This window comes from Anoplolepis gracilipes, chromosome 4, assembly GCF_047496725.1.
Source record: "Anoplolepis gracilipes chromosome 4, ASM4749672v1, whole genome shotgun sequence".
NCBI classification, from domain to species: domain Eukaryota; kingdom Metazoa; phylum Arthropoda; class Insecta; order Hymenoptera; family Formicidae; genus Anoplolepis; species Anoplolepis gracilipes.
Window position 1 is genome coordinate 3,660,320 of NC_132973.1, and position 24,689 is coordinate 3,685,008.

General features: G+C 25.4%; 1 protein-coding gene across 1 annotated transcript in view; it reads right to left on the minus strand.

Moving 5' to 3' along the window:
• Nucleotides 1–21,797, minus strand: part of LOC140664482 (dynein axonemal heavy chain 1) — a 90,824-nt gene extending 69,027 nt beyond the window's left edge. The window contains exons 1-24 of the mRNA XM_072889622.1: nt 21,728–21,797; nt 21,433–21,602; nt 20,642–20,916; nt 18,968–19,297; nt 18,233–18,362; nt 18,021–18,165; nt 17,562–17,881; nt 16,623–16,838; nt 16,161–16,420; nt 15,893–16,013; nt 15,545–15,724; nt 14,738–15,062; nt 14,176–14,307; nt 13,742–14,062; nt 12,969–13,146; nt 12,725–12,857; nt 11,538–12,083; nt 10,716–10,942; nt 9,304–9,546; nt 9,085–9,198; nt 8,112–8,367; nt 7,565–7,727; nt 6,979–7,101; nt 4,423–4,514 (exon numbers count right to left, since the gene is read on the minus strand). Coding sequence (XP_072745723.1) covers nt 4,423–4,514; nt 6,979–7,101; nt 7,565–7,727; nt 8,112–8,367; nt 9,085–9,198; nt 9,304–9,546; nt 10,716–10,942; nt 11,538–12,083; nt 12,725–12,857; nt 12,969–13,146; nt 13,742–14,062; nt 14,176–14,307; nt 14,738–15,062; nt 15,545–15,724; nt 15,893–16,013; nt 16,161–16,420; nt 16,623–16,838; nt 17,562–17,881; nt 18,021–18,165; nt 18,233–18,362; nt 18,968–19,297; nt 20,642–20,916; nt 21,433–21,602; nt 21,728–21,797 — 5,070 coding nt within the window. The remainder of the gene's footprint in view (nt 1–4,422; nt 4,515–6,978; nt 7,102–7,564; nt 7,728–8,111; nt 8,368–9,084; nt 9,199–9,303; nt 9,547–10,715; nt 10,943–11,537; nt 12,084–12,724; nt 12,858–12,968; nt 13,147–13,741; nt 14,063–14,175; nt 14,308–14,737; nt 15,063–15,544; nt 15,725–15,892; nt 16,014–16,160; nt 16,421–16,622; nt 16,839–17,561; nt 17,882–18,020; nt 18,166–18,232; nt 18,363–18,967; nt 19,298–20,641; nt 20,917–21,432; nt 21,603–21,727) is intronic.
• Between the last annotated feature and the right edge of the window lie 2,892 nt (nt 21,798–24,689).

Here is a 24,689-nt window from a genome sequence, read left to right on the forward strand (position 1 = left end):
AAGGTTTCACTAGGTGTATACCCAGCCTTACTCACAACAAAGTTAATCGCAAAAAATTTCAACAAAAAATTATCATATTCTTCTCGATAATTTTTTCAAACTTTTCATGACTTTTCTTTTTGTCAATTATATAATTTCTTTGGTTAAATCCATTAAAAAAATTGTTTTTAATATATTGTACTTAGTAATATTATTAAATTCTATTTATCAATTCAAGTTTTGTATGTATCAAAGGAAAATAAGAGATTAAATTCTAATTTTCGGATCACATCCAAGATAAAAAATTAGAGCGAATAGCTAATATTTAGTTTTCATTATACGTCAACATAAAGCTAAGATTTATTTTAAATACGGTGTAGAATAAAAATTTTAAAGTCAATGTTTGTAAAAAATGCTGATTTGAACATGTCAAATATATACCCGAGAGATTATAACAAAACTTATATATCAACGTTGCAAGAGAATCGAAAAATGTAAATAAAATTTTTAATGTTTTGTTGCATAGATTTATATAGGCTATAATATAATAGATTTTGTGTCGGTAAACATTACAAATTTCTACAAACATTTCTTTGAAATAAAATCGAAAATTATTTTAGATTAATATTCAACTAGGTTCAATTTCACTAATTTGACAATAGCATTATGTTTTATAATTTTCAGATATTAATGTATAAATTATGTATTTTATTTATTTTTTAAATAAAATTCTAAACATATTAAAGAAACAGTTGGTGGGAAAGAGTTTTATATATTTTTCTAATTTTTTTATTTAAATAATTTTCATTAACATGAAATTTAATACGTTCATTTATAATAGTGGCAAATTGAAATATAAAAAGAAAAAAAAATGTATATATATATATATTAGCCATGTTAAAAATGTTAAAAACATTTATATTTTTTATTGAAAAAAAATCGTCGAATATATAGGTAAATTAAACTTTATGTAAAACTCACAAAAGAAATTGAGTTACTACAATTCTCTCTCGCGTGCTACGTTTCTTTTGCGTTTTGTTTTTTGCGCAATTAAAACGGAGATCGATTGAGCGAAAGCTCTCGTCTAGGGAAATCATCAGAAAAAAAATTTTTCGGCAGTTTTACATGGAAAAGATATCTCTTTGGAACTATGTAATTTCATATAAATCTCAAATAAAGCTGTATTTTCACGAATTTTCTCTTATGGCCTTGAAGCTCATGCAGTATGAATAGAAATGAATAGAATATCGTGGTTTCATGTGTAATACGAGATTCTTGTATGTGCAATACAAAATCATTTAGCTCACGTATATAAAACATCCATTCATTATCATTCATTTATATCAAATAATTCCGTATATATGTTATCAATGTACACAAATATTAATAATAATTTGTTTAAGCATTTTTGCAAATGTCTTATTAAATTTATAAAACAATAAATTATGTAACAAATGTGTTTATGCAAAATAGGTTTTTTTTTTAATTTTAATCATGTATGTGAAAGAGAAGAAATTGAATAAATTAAAAAAATATATATTAAAATATTACATCACATCTGTACAAAAAAAGAAATCTTCTTGCCGAAAATAGAATTACGATAAGAATTAAATTATATTCCAAAATTATAGTTAAATTAATCTAAAGACAAATAAATTTTATCTTGATTTTGTGTTTGATATATTCACTCTTTCGAGTAAAAAATTATAATAAAACATTTTTATCAAGAAATGCAGTTACAATATTTTTTATTGATAAAGTTGATTTGTATGCATAAGTCTGATCACACACATATAGATATGTGTGATCAGACTCACGTATACAAATCAAATACAAGAAAAAAATTATATATTTTTTTTCTTTTTGCATACTGCACTATAAAAATTCGTACACATAGTCGACTATTAAAAATATAATAAAATGATATATATCTTGTACACGTGGAATAATGAATTCTAGTCAAATTTATTTGATCAAATTTATCATATCGATTTGACTGTATAGTTAATAAAATAACGTTTGACGTAATCAAGTTTATATAATTTAAAATACAATAGAATACGCGTGCGGCAAGTAAATTGTGAAAGTGACGAATAATCTTGATTATAACGTTATGTATGAATTAGTTGTTTAACTATACTTTATTCAAATGGCTTGTTTATATGTTAAATGTTTTGTATATTGCATTTTTTTAAAATTACTAGTCAATTTTGTTATTTTTTGTGATATCTGAACGCATTTTTAGTTTCATAAGTATTAATGTTTATATACGTTAAGTAATAAACTATTATTATTAACATATGTTATACAAACTACTTTTAGGAATACGTCGAATATAATAAAGGTCCAATAAAAATGATTCTAAAGATCGAAATGTGCAAATTGATTCTCTGATTGTAACATTATATTATTGATATAAACAACTGACTTTAAAAGTCACTAAAATATTATCCTCATGTATATCTCAAATCACGTATATTGATGAATAATTATATATCCAATAAAAGAGGAGTATGAAAAATTAAATGTATAAATATATACAACTGTTCTATATAAATTTCTATATTTTTTTATAAAAATGCATCTCAGCTGCGCTCCTCTTTCGTATTTATCATATTTATAAAATATATATATTAAAAATAAAAAGAGCAGTGTAAGATATTAAAGTAACAAAAGTCTATAAAGTATGTATAAAAAAAAATATATATATATATATATGTATATGTATATATGTATATATGTGTATGTACATATGTATATATACATACACATGATATTTATGATTATCATTGTGGTATGCATTCCTGTATATAATGTATAATGTATTGCTTTAGGAAAATACATATTAAATATATTTTGTGTATGTGTGTTCAAAGATATATATTATATAATATATATAATATATATAATATATATATATATGTATGTGTATATATGTATATATCTTTGAATAATAGATATCTTTACTCTTTGTTAAGTTATTGAGCAAAGAGAATTTCATACGTTAGGTATGCATTTCATTATCACATGCAATTATGTCAGATGTATTATCTGTGTAATTATATATATTTTATTTATTTAAATTAACTAGAAAGTTGATATGCTGTAAATAATAATTGTTTACATATAATAGATCTTTAAGTACGTGTTGAATTGAATCAATGTACGAAATGTACTGTGTATTTTTATCTATTGTATCAATAATCTATTGTAAAATCATATATAAAATTAAATTTTAAACTTATTTACATGTGCTTTTCTTCTAAACTAATCTAAATAAACAGATAAGCGTTTAAATGAATATGTATTATACTTATATTATATAGCATTTTTATGTATATATAATATATATACATTATTATATATTTATACATTATATATTTATTGTATATTATATCCTTGACGATATAATTACTTATTTATATGTTATGTAAATAAATTAATGTTGTTTTTGAAAAGAGATTTAAGAATAATTATATTTTACTTCAGACATTGAAAATTTATTTACTCTCACGTTTTGTTTTAGAAGAATAAATTATTAATGTATCCATATATATTGTGTTTTATTTTTTGTAAAAAATGAGAATATATCTTTCGCGATGTACGAAGTATGAATATCGAATATTCTCTCAGGGCAGTAAAAAAATATATGTAGATTTTTTAGCTTGACCCTATATGCTCTGGACATATGTTCTGCAAAAATATGTGTATGAAAAGAGTATATATATATGCTATGTGTATTTATATGTTATTATATGGTATAGTCAAGCATATTGATCTTATTAAAACAGTTCGTTTATTTCTCCATCTCCTTGATTTGTATGATCAATTTTGAATTGATCAGAGTTCATATTGTAAGATCGGATACATCATCAGTCACTATTAATAAAGTCCTCTGACATTTTGCATCATAAAAAATTGAGTTTACAGTTAAAATGTATAAAATAATAAGAAAAATTGTTACGCTTCTTATTTATCATGGAAAAAACCACTTTATCTATAAGAAACAACATTTTGTAAGATTTCTATAAAAAAGCATTATTATATACTCAAAACTAGTCTACTTAGGATAATCCAAAAAAAAAGAGAGAGCTTAAATCTTTTGATAAATTTAAATAAAGTTTTAAACATAATCTCATAATAGTCAAACTATTGTGATTGAATGAAAAAAAATCTTGTTCTCTTTTAGACAATTCTTTTAATTACTATAAATCTTCGTCAGATACTATGGTGAAATTATTTGATCGGATCAAACTCTATCATCACGATATATAGATTAATGTTGCTCGTTTGAATACCGGAGTGAGCTTCTTTGAACCCACGGAAATACGACGATTGAAATATGAACGCCAACGCAGCGTAGAAATTCAAAGAAGGTGTTTCATCTAAATATCTACTAGAATAACAGAAAAATGTTTACCTCGCAGATTGCTTGACACTTACCTTGGTCTTCCCGGAGGCGGTCGGACCCACCAACATTAATCCGCTGCGCACCAGCGTGGTTTCATATAGCTGAATTACTTTTCTCACAAAGTCTGTAATCAAAATTGCGTCTTTAATAGATTCCACGAAGCATGGGTCACAGACGAATGTGAAAGCTTCGAATGCCGGTATCGATCCGACGCGCGTCGCTACATTTACCGCGTGCTTCTAAATTGGATGCTTTAGTGCAAAGACACGTCGCTGCGACATTTATTTTCGTGATTTCCGTAATTCCATGCAGTACATACATATTAATATGACTACGCTCTCTCTTTCTTTCTTTCTCTTTTTCTTGATAATGTATATGTAAATATATAAAATTTATAATCATCGTATGAAAGAGCAATAAAAATTTATTTTTATTTCTAAAAAAAACTTATTGCTTTTTATGTTTTTTATGTATATACATATAATACACGATTATAGTGCCTCTAGATTTTAATAACAATTAATCGTAGAATAAAATTTATAACAATACAATACTAATAAGTAATTATGTGTGTGTGTATGTGTGTGTGTGTGTGTGTGTGAACGAAATATCATGTAGCAAAAATCACTTCTATTATAAATATACAATTCATATCACAGTTAAAAAGAGACATAATCCACAAATCGTGTTATAATAAATACATTTAAAATTTTATAATATGTACGATGTAAACAACAACTGAATTATTTATTAATTAAAATTAATATGCTATGAATATATAATAAACTATTTTATTTATATCAGTTTAATATTTTGAACCAATTGATATTAATACCTATTGTTTGAAATTTGAAATTTATTTATGAGTGACATAAATCAATAACAGAAAAGAGAAAAATAAAGAACTTGTCACACATATTAAATTAATCTAATAATATAATAGTTATTTACATAATTATTAACTATAACTATTAAATTAATTATTCGGTTTCAATTATTCCACAGTCTAGCAGAATAGATTTTGCTATAATCATGATTTTGGCTTATGATTCTCTCATTAGTTTCTGTATACTAATGCGCGTGTAACACGAGCCACGTCATTTATCTTATTAAGACATGTTTTCCATATGAATATTCAACATTCTTAATTTTTCTAACTAGTGATATAATATATATACAATATATAATATATATATATATATATATATATAATATATAATATATATACAATATATAATATATAATATATATACAATATATATATATATATATTTATTAGAAAATTTATATATTATAAAAACGTTATATTGACAAATTAATATTATTATTGCGTACTAACATGTTTCATTTAAATCCTTCCGCGAGTGTTGAATAATAAGAAAAATAATATTTCGCAAGAGAGAGCATTAAAAAACTTTTCAATGTTTTAGAAACAGAAAACTTTTAAATACGAAGTAAATGAAGTATTTAATCTTTGCTGGTATAAAATATTTCCGGCATTAGAAGCTAAATTAATTTATCTATTTAAATGATAATATATCTATTTGTTCTTTTATTTAATTACAGAGGAATTCGACAAATTAACTGCGTCAAAACTTAATAAAATTTATTTATATATTTCAATGCCAGCTTATTATGTTTATCATATTACTCATAAAATCACAGCATTGGAAACAGTTGCGGAAACTTTTAAGCACGTAAGTTGGTTACTTATTTTGTTTAGCATTTAACTGTGCTTTTAAAGAACATCCCAAACTTACTTCATAAATTAATTCGTAAAGAGAAAAACATCTATATTTAGGAATAATTTAACATAAGGTTTATACACGTAAACGGGACAGAAAAGGAGAGACATGCCATATGATGAATATTATCTATTGATGATCTACTCCCAACTCTTAAAATACGACCTCTTTACGTGCCTTAGTTGAAATATAAAATCATCTAAAATGTGTATTTTTGCATCGATCTTGACCTAGGGATTACTTTTTTTTCATCAACATGCCTTTCCTTCTTGTGAACTCCTTGGGAGTGAAATCGTCAAGTTACTCCAGGATTGCACTGGGAGATGTAAACTGAACTTCGAGCAAACTGAGAATGAAGCGTTGCAATTTTATGTGGAATCATATAATTATAGACCTTGTTTCACATCTGAAGTACCTAATGATGCAAGCTAAACTTTACTTTGTATAGAAAGTTACAAACTCACGTAGAACTACATATTTTGTAACAATAGACCTTGTTTTAACTTTCAAAAGGTCACGGAGAAGTCACGGTAATACAAAATGACAAAAATGATCCTTAGATTGAAGTTGATGCAAAAATACATTTTCTATACATTTTATATTTTGCTTCATAAATCGTCAGAGAATCATATGTAAGAGCTGAGAATATTTCAAATAGTTGTAAAATATTTTTGTTCGCAGTTATATCAAAGAAAGAGAAAGAGAGAGAGAGGGGGGGGGGAGAAAGAGAAGGAAGGAAGGAAGGAAGGAAAGAAGGAAGGGAGGAAGGAAGTGAGAACAATATATTCTAGTACACAAACTCGAATGAGGAAACTCAAGTTACAAATGAAAGACTGAACTTACCATTGACATCTTGTAAACCCATTTGCTCGATAGATTTGCGAATGCCTGCTTCTAGGATAGTCCAGTAGTTTCCATAATCTACTAGCTTCTCGATAAGCCCGGGAAAAAGATCCGACACAATATCTAAAAAAAAAAAACAGAATGTGAACAACTTATTTGTCCTTTTTCTCTATAAAAGTCAATAAGAAAATCATAATTTTGGAAAAATTAATAAAATATAATAGAAAAAAATGGAAAATAATACATAATCGCTATAATGTAAATATATATATATATATATATATATATATATATATTTATATTTATATTATAGCGATTATGTATTATTTTCCATTTTTTTCTATTATATTTCATTAATTATTATTTTATATGTGTGTGTGTGTAAAAATATGTTTTTTCAAATATAAGCTATAAATTTCTCTCATAAATTTTTCTATAAATAAGATGTTGTAAAATACAAATATTATAAACTTGATAATTTCCACTATAGAGAAATTAATTTAAAGGTAAATAAATTTTTTGACTTGATAGTTGTATTATTTAAAAATAAATTACAAAAATTTTTATAAATTTCAAACTAATTTACCATTAAACAACTTTAAGTCATCTTTCAAAAACTTAGGAACGTTTACATCCTTCAAGGCCCGAACACAGATTTGGTTTTCTTTAAGATCTTTTTGTTCTCGTTTCAAATTGCCCATGGCTACAATAACAGTCTTCACCGCGCGCATACCAAAGTCATAATGATCCTATCAAATTATTAGATATAATTTTAGATATAATTAAAATCATATGAAAATAATTAATTTTGAAGCATAATTAATTGACATAATTATATTTTAAAAGAGGAAAATGATAAAGATATTTATCATCATATAGAGATAAATTTACACATTATATTATTTTAATGTTTAACTAAATAAATTATTGACTGTATAAGTATAGTAGTATATAATAATCTATTATTTTACAATAATAAACTAATTTTATTGTAACAAATGTATTTTATTTCGTATATTCAAGATTCCCTAAGATATAATAATATTAATCTATATTATCAAAATGTATTTTTTATAAGTTTTGTTTTTCTAAAAAAGAAAAAAAATAAAGAAGAAAACAGAAAAATAAAATACTTGTGTGCTTAGTTGCTCCGAACTCAGCTTAAAAGTAGTCGTGATTTTTCTGGCAAGATTTTTCGCATCTACAAAACCGTATGAGAACAAAGATATTTCGGCGATAAGAGCATAATTTGGCACCATCATAGCCACTGGTCGAAAAAGTGCTTTCAAATTGTCAGGTAACTCTGTTCGACCTGCATAGCTAGGATTCATAGTGATGAATACAGCACAAGACGGTTTTAAGGTAAGTTCGATCCCTTCAAAGAGAAATCTGTGAATTTACAAATTTTATATTTTAAATTAGTTAAAGATATTATAATAATGGAATAAATGGTACTGTTATACTTTTCAAAATTAATTATTTCTTTTCCTCTCATTATCTTTAAATACATATATATAATTTATTATTGTTTTATAGTTTTTAATATTTTTTTTTATTACAAAATCCTATAATGTTATAGATATCCTGATTATTTTTATATATTATTTAATAATAATAACGTATTTACATTATATGTATCCAACTGTGAATCATAATATGAGATCTTTCTCATTTGAAGAATTATTTATTGTATTAAGCAAAATTTATATGACAAAATTATATAATACATTTAAATAACACTGTAGTGTTAAAATGCGGCAAAATATTCGATTTAAAATTTATACCAAATTAAATAAATTTAATATGTTGTATATATATAACAAAAATATTAGTAAATATCCCAGATATAATTTTTAATAAATTTAAAAAATTGATTTTACAATACATATTTCAGAATTAATTTATACCATTTTTTTATTCCTAGTATTGAATAGAATAATTAAATGTTAATTTAAATTGGATTTCGATAACAAAAAATTCCAAAATCAAATAACGATTTTACGTTCTTTTGAAAAAAATTGTTGTTAAAATCTTTTTATATGGTATAACGATTTTCATTGTTTTAATTCATCCTACATTAAACTTTCATTTACAGTCGCTGCTTACACGTTCGCTCGTACGTGTTGAGCTTTTTGAATAGTCATAATTTGTTGCGCTACAACGGACAAAACTTCGATATCGATTCGATTGAATTCGTCAAAACAAGCCCATGCACCAGCACTGCAAATATCATGCAGTCATCTTAATTATTAATAAAAATGAAAGACTTAATGTTAGATATAAATTCTCAAGGTAGCAAACTTACATGAAATATTTATAACGTACCTGGCAAGGCCTTTGAAGAACTTGCCCATCGATCTAAAGTTAAGCTGATCGGAGCAGTTAAAAACTACGCATTGAATCGCGAATGCTTTTGCAAGGTCCTTTGTAGTCTCCGTTTTACCAGTGCCTGCCGGACCGGCCGGTGCACCACCGAATTTCAGATGCAACGCACCGGTAAGCGTAAGATAGCAGCGATCAGTTAACGGTGTAATTACTAGTCTACCGTTATTACCTAAATATTCGTATCTATAAGACATAAAAAAATATAATAGTAATTGTTTCAATAATTTATTCTATTAAAAAAAAAACATCACATTTCTATCGCAATCAAAATTATCAAAACTTAAATTGAAGCCAACGAGCGATCGTGAGTGATGAAAAACATTGATTTTATTCTTAAAAGAATAAATTTTGTAAGAGATAGTTGCAGTAAAAAGTGACAGGGCTGTAAAATTACTGGTAAGTATATTATATAGGTAATAGGTATATTAATTATAACCTTATAATACTGAAATAAATGTATATATTTTGTATGTAATAAATAAAATAAATGTATATATTTTAAGCGATAAAAATATTTTTAATTTATAGATATATTCGTAAGTTGTGTGCATTAATTGAACACATTGAAAAATTAAATATTCAAAAAAAAAGAGATTGAATTGATCTCCACTCCCCATTGTAAATATGAGTTATTGCATAATTTTGAAGTAATAAATAAGCGTAAAACGGAATTATAAGAATGTAAATTTACACTCTCTCAGTACTAAAAAAAAAAAGATTATAATTTCAGTAAGCGTCTCGTTTTTTTATGTATTATTAAAAGCAAAGAAAAACAACTTAAAAAAAACTAGCGTAAGAGAATGTTTTACATATTTTGTATGTCTACTATAGAATATCAATAGAGTCATGACTTCAAAAGAAGAAAACTGTATCTCGTGTAAAGAATTTTCTAAGAAATTTCTACAAAGATTTTCCGCGATATTGTTATACTTAAAACAAGTTCCAACATTAGTTTAGTTGTCGTAAATCAAAAAACATGTATAAAAATGAATTTCCTTTCTTTCATATACAAAAATGAAATATTTTAAAGTAAGCATAAGTAAATTCAAATTAAAAAATATTTGAAAATTTTGTTAGCTACATGCAACGAAGAATTTTACAAAATTTGTATTATATATTATATTTGTAAGAGAATTAATAAATTTAGTAAAATTTTAAAATTTTTAATTTTAATTTCTCTTTTTAATTTTAAAAACAGTGATTTAAATATTTAATATTGTATGTATCAAACTCTTTATTTTTTAATATAATAAATTTTTCTGTTGAATTGAATTATTAGTATATTATTAGATTTTACTGTTTTTTTTTGTTAATTCTAGTAAAAATTAATTAAATATATAGAAAGAACTCACTCATATGGAAATTCAGCATTTACTGCGCGCACCTTCAAATCCTTGTTATCAATCCAATAATATCTTAATTGAGAGATCCATTCAAAATCGTTTACATTGGTTATATTCTGTTGAACTAGTTTATATAAAACGTCTTTAGCGTGAATCTCAATTATAATTACAGCTTCCAACATCAATCTTTGAATCTCAGTTTGCGGGCCGCATATTAATTCTCGTAACACTTCCAGCTATAAAATATTATTAAAGCAAACATATATAAAATATTATTAAAGAGAATGTATTATTTTCAAGTTTATGTAAATTACATTGTATAATAATTATCTAATCAAATTTTCTTTAATATTTAAGGTTGAAACGAGGATGTAAATATGTACATACTTTGTCTATTTAAGTAACTTTTTAATGCACATTTTATATCATTTTATATCATGCAATGTGTAAAGTATCAAAGACACGCTAAATCTTTACTCTGAATAATTACTGAATTTTCAACGCATAAAAGAACGCAAGTGTGCGAGAAAAATGCCGCGTAAAAAAATTCATTTGGTTAATAAACTATTATATTTTACCTTACAAAAGATGCAAGCTTAGAAAAGAATGAAGAGAAAATTGTATATGTTTTAATACATTTAATTACTAATTTACATTAATTATATTAACGTCAACTATCCTCAAAATTTTTAAGTAGAAACAGTAAAAAAAGATATATTTAAATGGTTTGGATAAAAAGATATTACTCAACTCGTTCAGAAGATGTATCAAGTCTATATTTATTCTCGCTTATCTTATGGAAAAATAATTTAATATTTACATATCACGTACGTGTGATAACATGAGACTATAACAATCAGACAGAGTGTTATGCCTGATACCGTCCTCCACGTGGGCAGTCCAATATGCCTGACCCCCGCAAACAACTACCTGGCCCGGCCACATATATACCCATTGCTTTCGCAATGTAGTTTCCACCGTTTCGAGAGCCTCGCCGATGAGTTCTCGCAAAGTATTGCGCATTGCGTCCTCGACCTGTCCCAACCAATTCTCGACATTTCCCTCGGGATATATCGACGGTCGTAACGTCACCTCCTCGTACTCAGCAGAATACATTCTCGTTATTTCGAGATCGTGTTCGAATCTCAATTCCCTCATATTTTCAAAACATTTCTTCAGATGTGGCTGTACCGCCTGAACGTGCTTGGATTGGACAATTATCTCCAATAACTCGTCATCGCTCAGGAAGTAGAAACGTGGGAAGATCATTCGCTTAGTCTCCAGGTAATCGGAAAGACCTTTTTCGACCGTTTCCAGGATCAATAGGGATTCCTTCAAGCTCTCCAATAAAGCTTTGTCTGCGCACGTTATAATTATCTGAAATAGTTTATCATTAGTGTGAAATATGATGAGGTTGTTATATATTTATTCCGTCAAAGAATTATATCTATGTATATATATATATATTTAATTATTTATTATATTTAACAAATAGAAGAATTGTAGAATAATTATATATTGTATTAAAAATGAGATTACAAAAAAGATGATCAAAATGCTTTGCAAATATATATTCTTCAAGTATATTAAAAAGTAAATATAAAGTTGTTACAAAATGTACATACAATAAATGAAATCAATATAATAGCAATGAGTTGATTACATAAAGTTAATTACAGCTTTTTACTTATTCCAAAATTAACAATAACATCAACATCAAAGTTGCTACAAAGGAATAAGCAATTTATGAATTCAACAATATAATGCAATAACTACTTAACTGTATATTTCAAATTAACAATAACATTTAAAAATTAATTTAATATTTCTGTTCTATAATATTTAATAAAATAATAAATATTACTTTTAATATATCAAACGTTTTTCATAAAATATTATTCTTAATTCAACAGTGTTTTATGTAGAATTTCCAATACGATAAATCGAGCAGTTCCAATAGATTGAGCATTTGGCAAATGGAAAAATATATGCGAAGGTATCAAATTGGCTTTACATACATATGGACAATCGTATGCATTTTTCATAATTCGTCTCCAGTTGCGCTGCATTGTATTGAATTTTCTCGTTTCTACGGGTAACTGTCGATTAATATCCTCTGATGAAAATATCGACTCTAAATACATCCATTGCCTGTGCATATATTGCATTAAATCAATAGTATATATATATATATATATATATATATATATATATATATATATATTTAATAGCGGAAAACGGAAGTTGAGGTATAATTGCTACTTTTGCACTTCTATCCATTGCGCGATCACTTCCTGAATTAATCTCAATTTAGCTTCCCACTCATCGATTTGGCTTTCAAAAGCAGCTTTGAAAGGATTGATACTAAGATGCTGAGTACTAAGTATATCGTCGTCCAAGAGAGTAGTAATCTCGTCGGAAATCTTTATTATATATGTACCTATATATGTATAAATACGTGAAGATATTACGCGTCATAAATAAATCGATGTTATTTATATTACAGAAATTAATTAAATTAGTTACTTATTAATATTAATTATAATGTTTAAGTATTGCTAAAAAATAGAAAATGTATAATATAATACTAAATATTTTTAGTTTTTAATTTAATTAAATTAATTTAATTGTAAATTTAATTAATTAAATCTATCTTTATACGTTAGCGATTGATGTTGTTGCAATCGCTAACACATACTTTCAAATTTATCTTTATATAAATCACTAAATAAGAAAGATTATAAAAAAATGAATAAAATTTTTAATCTGTGAAAACGTATATTTTTTCATAATTTGGTATGTCTACTGTGAAACACATACAAAGAACTAAATATGAAATTTGATATTTTAGTGTTTGTTGAATGCCAAAAGTATTATTCTTCTGTATTTATTAAAATATATATCTTGTTCATTTTTTGTAATATAATGAAAGTATGACAAAACTAAAGATAAAATACACGTAAAATTTGATATTTCAAAATTTGCTGAAATCCAATATACAAATACATATGCATAGAAAAAAGAGATTCTTTTACCAGTATTTTTATAAAGAAGAATGTCCATCATAATTGTTTTCCATTCGGTCATCATTTTGTCCAATTCACTCTCTATTAAATATTCCTTCGCTGCAGCATCTGCGACGGTTTTCACGATATCTTCATATTTCATCACACCGAGAAACAGTAAACTCTTAAAAGTTAAAGTTGGTGTGAGTTCCATCTGTATGCCAATTTGCTTAGTAAGTGCCTCAAAATGTCGAGTTTTCATTCCTGGATCTCGCAGAGCCTGTATCATCTCGATGTAAGGCTTAAATGTTTCAATTTGATCTCTTATAGTGAGCGCTATGGTAGCTATCTCTACAATTTGTGAAAGAGTTATTAATTATTTTAGATTACATGTCGGTTTCCTTATAAATTGCAAATATAATGCATTCTAAAGTCAATGAATTTTAAACGAAACGTCGACCTACTTTGATTCTCTTGAAATATTTTCACACAACGTGACATAGCTTTGTGCATATCAGTAACCATACTTTCAATTTGATTAGCATCAACGTTTATTAGAGGATTGTCCATCCATATTTCTTGCCATTTTAACCAATCTGCATTGTAAATATAATATAAGAATTGCAAATATTTGGTTTAATTATAAATATTGACTTATTGAAGAAGCGTCAAGTTAATAACATAACAAATAATTACTTAATTATTAATTAATTACATACATTAATGATATTTAACGATATAATTTTTATCATTCAAAATTGCAATCATATAAAATAAAATAGAATAAAAAATAAAAATGAGAATAATAAAAAATATAATAGAGAAATAAAAAAAGAAAAAAATAATTATAAATATATGAGATTTAATGAAAAAAAATTATTAAATTTTATGTCATACCCACACATATAAATGTCAAATTCTGTAATTAGTTTTAAAACTTAAATCTTATTATTTTATTTTAAAGGAAAGTTTTTTAAAATTTTGTAATTTGTGTAATACACATTTCTCTCATCTACGAGTAATTACCGGATGCAGTAATCCATAAAATTTGATACGGTTCGAATTCCCTCATCAATTGGTCCAATTGCTCAAACGGCACCACTTTCATGTCGAACAATTTCTGTCGCTCGTTCAACAATAAGCTCGATTCTTGGCAATCCTTTATCATTTTCGAAATCCTCTTTACTTCTATGGCCATTTCAAATATTTTATTGATATCCGTTTGCAACGCTACATTTGTAACATTTCCCACGAGCGTGTTGATTTTCTCCGTAAGTAGAATTTCGTCCTGTATCTGCGCCTTATGGAATTTTTCATATTCATTCACAAAACGTTCCTTAGTTTTTTCTACCTGTGCATAATATACGATAAAATGTAAATATTATAAAAACATGTGTTTTTTTTTAAATATATTCACATATGTATATAATTACATAAAATAATCATATATTATTTTAGAAATATAGATACGCGATTAAATATAAATACATTTTAATATTATTTAGTATTATGTATAAAACATTATATTTGTATAGCTATAAATTTTTTAAATCACAGTTATTTATAAATCACAGTAATTAAAAATTATTTATATACATTTTTAAAAATTTTATTATATAGAATTTAAAAATTCTCTTATTATTAACTTTAAGTAGCACTCTCTTTCTCTCTTTTTGTCTCTTTCTTTATATTAATAACATTTGATAATTTAATTTTTAACAAATACTTAAAGATATCAATATTTTATATTTAGAAAATTTGATTATATAACAATATTTTGATTGATGATTACACTAATGTGTTTTTGTACTATAAGATGCAATTGATTCTTACATGTAACTGTATTTGCCGAGGAAAACCGATAGCTTGCCATTTGGCTTCGAAATCTTGATCTGACAGATTCCACCAAAAGTGATCGAAGATATCGTACTCGTGCTTTAATTTCTGTACACTTTTATCCAGAGCTTTCACCGTTAACGGTATAGTTTCCATCCAGTCCTGCTCCTCGAATAACTGTTCGATATCGCGTGGCGCCTCGCCTCTCCATCATTTGTACCTGGATAATCAATTAGTATACAAATGCTCATTTCTTGTGTCTAGGCTCTCGAGCATGTACTAAGTCTAGTAAGAGGCACATTGTCTTTTTTGTATCAAGAGATGTCTAAGCGGTTTGACATTCACGCGGAAGGGTCCTATGACAATATTCTTTGGCAGCGTCATTTCGAGAATCGATTTCATCTTGAAGTGAAAGGATATTTCATCTTTGACTTCCGCGGCCGTATGATCCTCTGTTTTGAAATCCCTGCAAGAGACAATGGCTAGACAAAATAATCAGTATTTACAGAGTTTTATAATAAATTCCATTTTGTCAAGAATCGAGAGAAAAAGAGTTAAAAATGTCCAAAACTGATTAAATGGCGTAATATCGCCCAAAGCGATCTATACTCACTCCACATATTTCTCGACGTTCAATTTGTAAATTTCTAAATGCTGTTGATATTCACTCGCGTATGCCTTTAGGGGTACTACGGACTTTTGATAAGCGGTTCTCAAACGAGCGCGAACTTCGCAAACTTGCTCCTCCAGTAAGCCGATTGAACTGAGATACAAATCTTTGGGAAACTTCAGGAAGGGTAGCAAGAAAGGGTGAACCTGTTTAATTTGATGACATTGGCTCAAGGAATTGTCTAACAGTTCTACGATAATTTCCTGAAAATTAATAAACTAGTTTGTCAAATGTTTAATTCTTATGTCCAAAATTTATAATAAAATTTACAATAAAATCGATCTAATTATCATAAATATATTTTTAAATATGTACGTGAATGCTTCTTTAAAAATACTTCTTAATTATAAAATAAATTGTAAACTAATGTAATTTATATTAATACAAGAAATTGAATGTTTATACCTCAAACGATTCAAAATCCGTTAAGTAATATGCAGTTTTATCATTCATTGTAATATCAATATTGAAAATAGGGTTTACTGGAGATTTAAACTGCGTGTTTACGAGATCGTTTCCCCATATAAAATTTTCATCTATATTTAATGTACAAAGCGCTGGAGTTTCCAACATTTCTAAATACAGAGCAATTGATTTCTCCACTAAATTCTGAAGCGCATTCTAGATAATAAATAGAATATTACCGGGTTTCTTTGGACGGCTCATAAATTGAAAGCATTATTCTATCTTTGTTGCTCATTATATAGTGCATCGAAAAAAATAGAATAACATTTTCAGTGCGTGAGCCTTCAAAAAAAACGAAATCATTATGTTAATTATAAAATTCGGAAATTCGGAATCTTCATTAGTTACGTTATATAATTAATTTGTAAATTGATAATTTATGTACATAATCTGCAAATTTCAAACATTATTAATAAGAGCATGAACTTTATAAAATATACTAAAATATAATAAAACATTGATTATAATACATAATTTGATTATGTATTATAATCAATGTTTTATTATTTGAATAATTGTGTATATTTTATAAAGTTTATGCTCTTATTAATAATGTTTGAAATTTTAAATGTTTGGAATATGAATTTGAATTGACTTTTTTATTTCTTTTTTATAATAAATATTTTTGTTACTTTTTTTAACATAATCGATAATTCTATTTTAATTTCCTCATCTTCTATTTACCTAATTCAAGTTCAATTATACATACAACCAGATATTAAATCATAATTATAAACATACATAATAATTTAAAATAATCGTGCAAATACTTAAGCATATTTCATTATAATAATATGTATATTGTACAATCTAAACATTCTTATAAAGTGCAATTAATCTTTTCTTAATAATAATAAAATTTCTTTTGTAATGCAATACCTGCATTCGATGTGCAATAAGATTCATGAATCGTTTCAATTTCATTACATCATATACATCATGCCTTCGTTGCTCAAGATCAAACCATCCTTTTCCGATATCTCTTAAACACAATCTGACTGATTGCGTGATCTTTTCCACCCACGTTTCTTTCAGATACTTTATCACTATTCCAGTTTCTTGACGCTGTTGCGATTCGAATTCCGACAAATATATAGATTTTCCATAAATTGGGATAAAAAGATTCATATTCGATACGTGAATACATTCGGTGACTACGCACTGCATAGCTTCGTATACTTCCGGTATAACATATAATACTATCCAATGGAAAAAATTTTTCGTTTTCTATAATAATATTTTAAAACAATTCTTGATTAAAATGCAGGTCAAACGCGAATGTCATAAAAAAATCTATCATAAATACCGTAAAATCATTCATTTCAGTGCAAATCTTGCCTATCTTTGGTATGTCAAATTCTTGGATATCATTGATTTCTTCCCACATAATGAAATTAAATATTTCCGGCTGTTTCTCTATGAGAGGTCTCCACATAAGATCGCACATAACTCGGCGATACTCCAAAATAATTTCATCCATTAACTAAATGTTTAAATATTAAAAATTCAATAACTAGAGTAAATAAGTACTATAAGATATGATTACTTACTCTGGAAAGATGTTTAAATTCACATTTCATGGAACCTTGTCGCGTAGCTGATAGAATTATAACTTCCTGTTGCTTTTCATCGAGTGTTGGCAAACCATCTACCAGTATGCAGTCCAAATAAAAGTGATATCTATGTATCATTTAAATATCGCGTGAGAATATTATAAACTTAAAAATACTTTGCATTAAATCTACAAAAACATATAAAAAGTATTTATTCAGAGTTTTTATTATCTTTATCATCTTCTTTATCATATATATATCTAGCGATAGATTTTTCAGATCTTTGAAATATATATAATAAATATTAATAAAAAATATTTATATTTACTGTGCGAGATATTTTAAAAACTATATATTTAATTAAGATAAATAAAGCTCTTTATATATAAATAACTAAATTAGAATTTGCACAGGGCACCAATCAATTTCGTGGAAAAAATTTAATTTCTACGAAATCGACGCATAATCATCCGCGTTCAGCTCTTAATCGCCTTCTTTCTAATTTAGTATATATTTAATGTTAGCAATATATTTAATGTTATTGCATTTTTCAAAATAAAATGCAAGATATAATTATTGACTTTATTAAAATATTTTTTATAGAATTATCCTTAGATATATAGATCTTCAGATCTTTGTATAAAATAATTACTAATTTGTAGTACTCTTTTTCTCTCTCAAAAGAGATTTATATTAAAATAAATAAGTTTATATTTAAATATATAAATTAACCTAATTTTAACTTCAGCAATTTGTCTTTGTTTGACAGCATTAGCTACTCTTTGAGCAAATATCTTGGGATCCTCTCCAAAGAATCGGATGTATATTCTGGGCAAAAGGAATTTCCGCTTAAAAGTGTCCAAAGTGAGGACAGTCCAGAGTTTTCGCTTGTTATCGTAATCCATAACGGCAGCAGGAAACCAACCAAACAAGTTACTCAACGTTTTATCGTCACGATCGAATATTCGTTCTTTGTGTAGAATCTTTTCGACAAATACTGTGGCTGGTAACGGATAACGAACGCCATCAATGATGCCAAGCTTTATCCATTCATCTGCCGTTCTATCAAATTGCAAAATATTATAAATTAATAATTACATATTAATTGTATTAATAATTACAAAAATGATATTATATCAATATGTATTATTAATTGACATTAAAAAAATTTACGATATAAATTAATATAAGTTAATATAAATAATATAAGTTAATTATTAAAAACATATTGCTTACATATATAAAAGAGATGCAGAGACCTTAATTTTTAAACAAATGACAAAACATAAATTTTAATTTATATAAATTATAAGTATAAATTTTTATTTTTTAAATATAAATTTTATATCTATATTATTGCTTAAATTTAAATTTTATTACGCATGTATATACATAAATAAATGTAAAGCTTTTAATAATTTATAACGTAAAAACTTTGAAAAGCCTGTTTAATGTCAGAGCTTTAGATATGATATTCGACTCATAACTTATTTAGCCTGTATTTGGTATAATTTACCTAAATATTGCCTTCTAGTACGAAGCTACGCTTCTGGAATTTATTACCGTCAAAATTTTATAGAAGTACGAAATTGAGTTGTAAGTTTCTGTAACCTAATTCTGTTCTACTCTGTTTATTGTAACATTGCTTTACATCGCATAATACCGCTAATAGAGTAAAATATATTTTATAGTTATAAATTGTCATCTTGTTTCGTGTTACATACACAAAAGTTTTCGTGTTTATACATTAATATCTTACTTTCAACAATTTTATATAACATGATATTCTTTACACAAATTCTTACTAAGTAATTGCAATACACACACATAAGCATTTTTAAATAAATTAAAACAAATAATAATTGAGTTAATTAAATGACAATGCGCATTATTGGATAATCTATATTTTTAATAATACGAGATAGTTTCTCGATTTATCATACATATTCTTTACAACATTTTATTAATTTTTGCAATGTTCATTATGTCAAATATATGCAAATTTGACAATAGATGACAATAGATTAAAAATGATAAATCATATTTTACATTAAAAATTGCTTAAGATTTGTTTTAATTCATTAATTAATTCTTTTGATTAGTAAGTTTACTTAATTAATTCTTCAAAAAATATTTTTATACTATTTTACTTTTTCTTAATTACATAACTTTAGTATGCATATTCTTAATATGCCTTGTGTGTATCATTAATCAATTTTTAGATTTTTTATTTATATAGTATATGCAATTTTTCTTATTTAAAATTTTATTTTTTTCGATTTTCCTTATTTTTATTTAATGAGTTATACAGACAAATATAATAACACACAAATACTATTTAAGTAGTATTAATTTTTCGAAAACAAACTTAAATATTATATTATTATAAAATAATATAATTCTCACCTACAATCATATTCCTCGTCATCAAATAGTTCCAATGGTAAGTAATTTGCCTTAGAGTACAAATCGTATTTTTCATCGTAGGAAAGCAACGCACGAATCTTCTCAGGCGGTAACATGTCATACGATTTGACACCTTGCGTTTCTAAAGCGTCTTCTATTTTTAGATTCTTGTACGCTCTTCGCTTTCTTTCCATTTCAACGTTGCGCGGCAAAATTTTTGGTCCAACAGTATGTTCCATTTGCACTTTTGGTAGAAATGTCTCCGCTGGAAAAGCCTTAATTCAAAGAAATAAACTTTCAGAAATTCTTAAATATTAAATATTTTTTGTTGAACATTGTCTGGCCAAGAATTTAAGTGTGTTTGTTATAAAATAAAAGCATGAAGTATAAAAAATGTTAAGCAAATATTACAAATAAAAATAAAAAATATCGATTAAAACATAGCAATAATGAATTTTAGTCTTTGACAATGCATTAAATATTTATTTTTATATTTAGAATAAACTTTTTTTATGTAATTAAATTTTTTTAGTTCTTATAAACCATAATTAATTTAATAAACATATTTCTATAATACATTACATATAAAATCAACAAAAATACATGTTAAATTGATAAAACAAATTAAATAAAACATTGATCAAATCACTGAAAACAAATTATTTTTGCATAATAATATATATATATATATATATATATATATATATATATATATATTAAAATAAATTGAATAAAACATTAATCAGATCAATAGAAGCAAATTACTTGTGCATAATTATGTATTTGCATACGATAGACTTATCTTCGGGGAATATCATCCATCGCTCTGCTGCACCGAGATAAGTGTGTGTTTCCTGAATTTTAATATCTTTCATAATTGGAATATGATGTTCCGTACGAATCTGCCACATTAAATTAGTTTTTCTCGAAGCAGTTGGTAGAAAACCAATTGTTTTAGCTTCTGCACAATTTATAAAATTATGATTAATATATAATATATATAATATTAATATATGATATAATCAGACTCTTACTTCGATCTCCATTTAATTGGAAATGTAATAACTATCTGAACTGAAATCTCACCCATAATAATATTTGAATAATAACCTCTTCTACGAGACTGCATATTATCATCTTCGATATTCTTATCCATGTTAATGGTTATATTAAATATTTTATTTTGGAGATACACATCTATTGTATATTATATATGTATATATGTATTTAATTGCGTCTTTAAATCATAACAGTTATTAATATACACATTTAACACATTTCCACAGCATTTTCAGAATTAACTCATTCTCGATGAAGTTTGTTGTTTTACTTCGTGTGTTTGTATTATTATTCTCCTGTTTTGCTAGTTAAAGCAAAATTGAATTATAACATAACTGTAATGCTCACAATCAAGTAGAATTAAATTTTGCCTTAGGTGACACTGCGTTAAGAAATCTTACAAAACAAAGCCCAAATTGTGCAATAATGGTTCAAAATTTATTTATAATTAATATAAAAGAATAGAATATTTAAATAGCTGTAATAACAAAATAAATACATGACAAATACAGAAATATGTACGTGAGATTTATTATATTTGATAATAAATATATCAAATGTATTTATTTCATAATAAAATGCAAATTAAATATCTTATGACAATAATGAATTGGCTGGCTTACGCTTGGTATTTGTTTTTTGTGTAATGTATGCACGTGTATCATTATTTATTCTGGAAACATTCAATCGCAACAAATATTGTTGTAGAAAACATAATCATATATAAATAATTCGCGATTATTAGTAATTGATAAATGATTCGTAAACATATCGAGAAAATGATTATTTATCGAGTATGTATTTAGTGCAATTTTATTTAAAAAGTAGAAATAGTTGATAAGAATTATATATTACTTTATTGCAATATTTATAAATAATAATTATATTTTTTTATTCTTAAATTTAATTAACACAATACCTTGTATTACATTTCGACTTCTTTGTTTATTTAAATTATATATTTACTATTTTTTAATTGAGAGCACAAAATTTTTAATTACCGGATCTAAAGTAAAATTTAAAAAATATATGAAAATTAGACAAATAATATCTATATAAAATAAAATCTAATCTTAATAAGCTTTAAATAAGCAAGCAATAAAAATAGTTTTTTTATATTATACATTTTACGATTCTTATCTTTAAATTGTTTATAAAGAATAGTTTTACATATTGTATAATGTTTAATAATTTACAAATAATTTATAAATTATTATAAATTATTATCTTTTATAGATATGTTATCAATTTTACTTTTATTTCATAAGGATGAATATATCGGGTATCGATATTTTACCAATTCATGATAAGAACTGACGTAGTAGCACCGTCGAGATATTATTATAAGGTAACCAGTCTGATGATAATATCCTTTCTACATCAGAAGATGATTTTATTTGTGGCTCATCCGAGTCAATAGTGTAGACGAACAAAAATCATACTAAAGTTAGTTTATCTATGACTGGCCATCTTTCGATGATATAGTATAATCAATAAACACATTTTCTTACTTTTGTAGAAAAAATTTATAAAAATACATTAAAAGATAGTAAATAATAAAATATCAAAGCAATATTATGTTATTTTATTTATATTACTATAATAAAATTAACAGTAAATTAATTGCTGACAATAATAGTAAATATAGACAAACTTTGCTTTGAAAATCTTATTTAAGATTTTTGTTAGAAATACAATCTTTGCTAGAAATTTTTGTTAAAAATACAATCTTTACGAGAAATTTGATCTTTATAAAATCTATGTAACACTACTTTATTCACAAATAAAATCTCGAATTATTGACGTAAGATAAGACATAAAACGTTCAATGTGAATTACGAACCTTCAGTAAGCAACACTAACAAGTTATTAACTGAAGATAATTACATTAAAATGTATATCTCTCTTTTGTATGAATTATCTCAATTATCAAAGAATAAATTTTTCGCAATAATATTTTTATTGATATATACGTAGAAATTTAACAAAATGGTTTTAAAAGTTTGTGCACTTTTTTAATTATTAAAATTTTTTCAAAATTATATCTTTTTTTATATGAATGTTTATATGAATAAACTTCTGCTATCTGTACTCGTTTCCCTCTGGTGTTAGAAAGAATTAATATTATAAACAGAAATGTGATAAAAATCTTACAAAATTTTTCTAATCTCTATATATCTTACAGTTTTCATAATTTTTCCACTATTAATATAAGACGCTTATAAAAATATAAAATGTTAAATAATATTTTTAAAATATAAGAGTGTTATTTTATAGTAAATAAAAATTATAAAAAATTAAATATATATTTTGCATGAGGAGATGTAAGGATATGCTTAAAATATAGAAAGAGTGACAGCATACGTATCCTGATTAGTCAGTTCTTAAGTAATCTGCTTAAATGGCTTATATAATCGCAGGAACTCTGTAATCATTAATTATCTTTACGTTTCTCAATAAATAACATTAAGCACAACTATATGCTGTTTAAGAACTGTTTAAAATAATTAAAAATGATAGCTTGCGAATTAAATATAGATTTAATTTTTTGTGGAGATTTTCTTGAATTTTATTTAAAATTTTCTTCATTTCTTGATTAGAATCATACGTTCTTGTTACAGTGACATATATATTATTACTTTACCTTACCCTTACTACGGATCAAGATCTTTGTTCGCGTTTTATTCTAAGAATTAAAACTTGTAAATTTTGAACGTAAGCAACAAAATATTGCAAGCGTAATCTCGAACTACTATGCATGAATCGACCGGATTGCACGTCTCTAAGAAAAAATTGCACACACCTACCAACCGCACGCATAATCGGCTCGTTCTTGAATGATACTTAATGAACTTGAACGCCTTATGGCAAGCGATATCTTCTGCAATCATCGATTCATCTTGTGCTGTTTTGGTAGACGCCGAGAAGAAATGTACGATTCGCATTTAATTCATAGATTAATCGTGAAATGGGTAGATGAATAATTTTG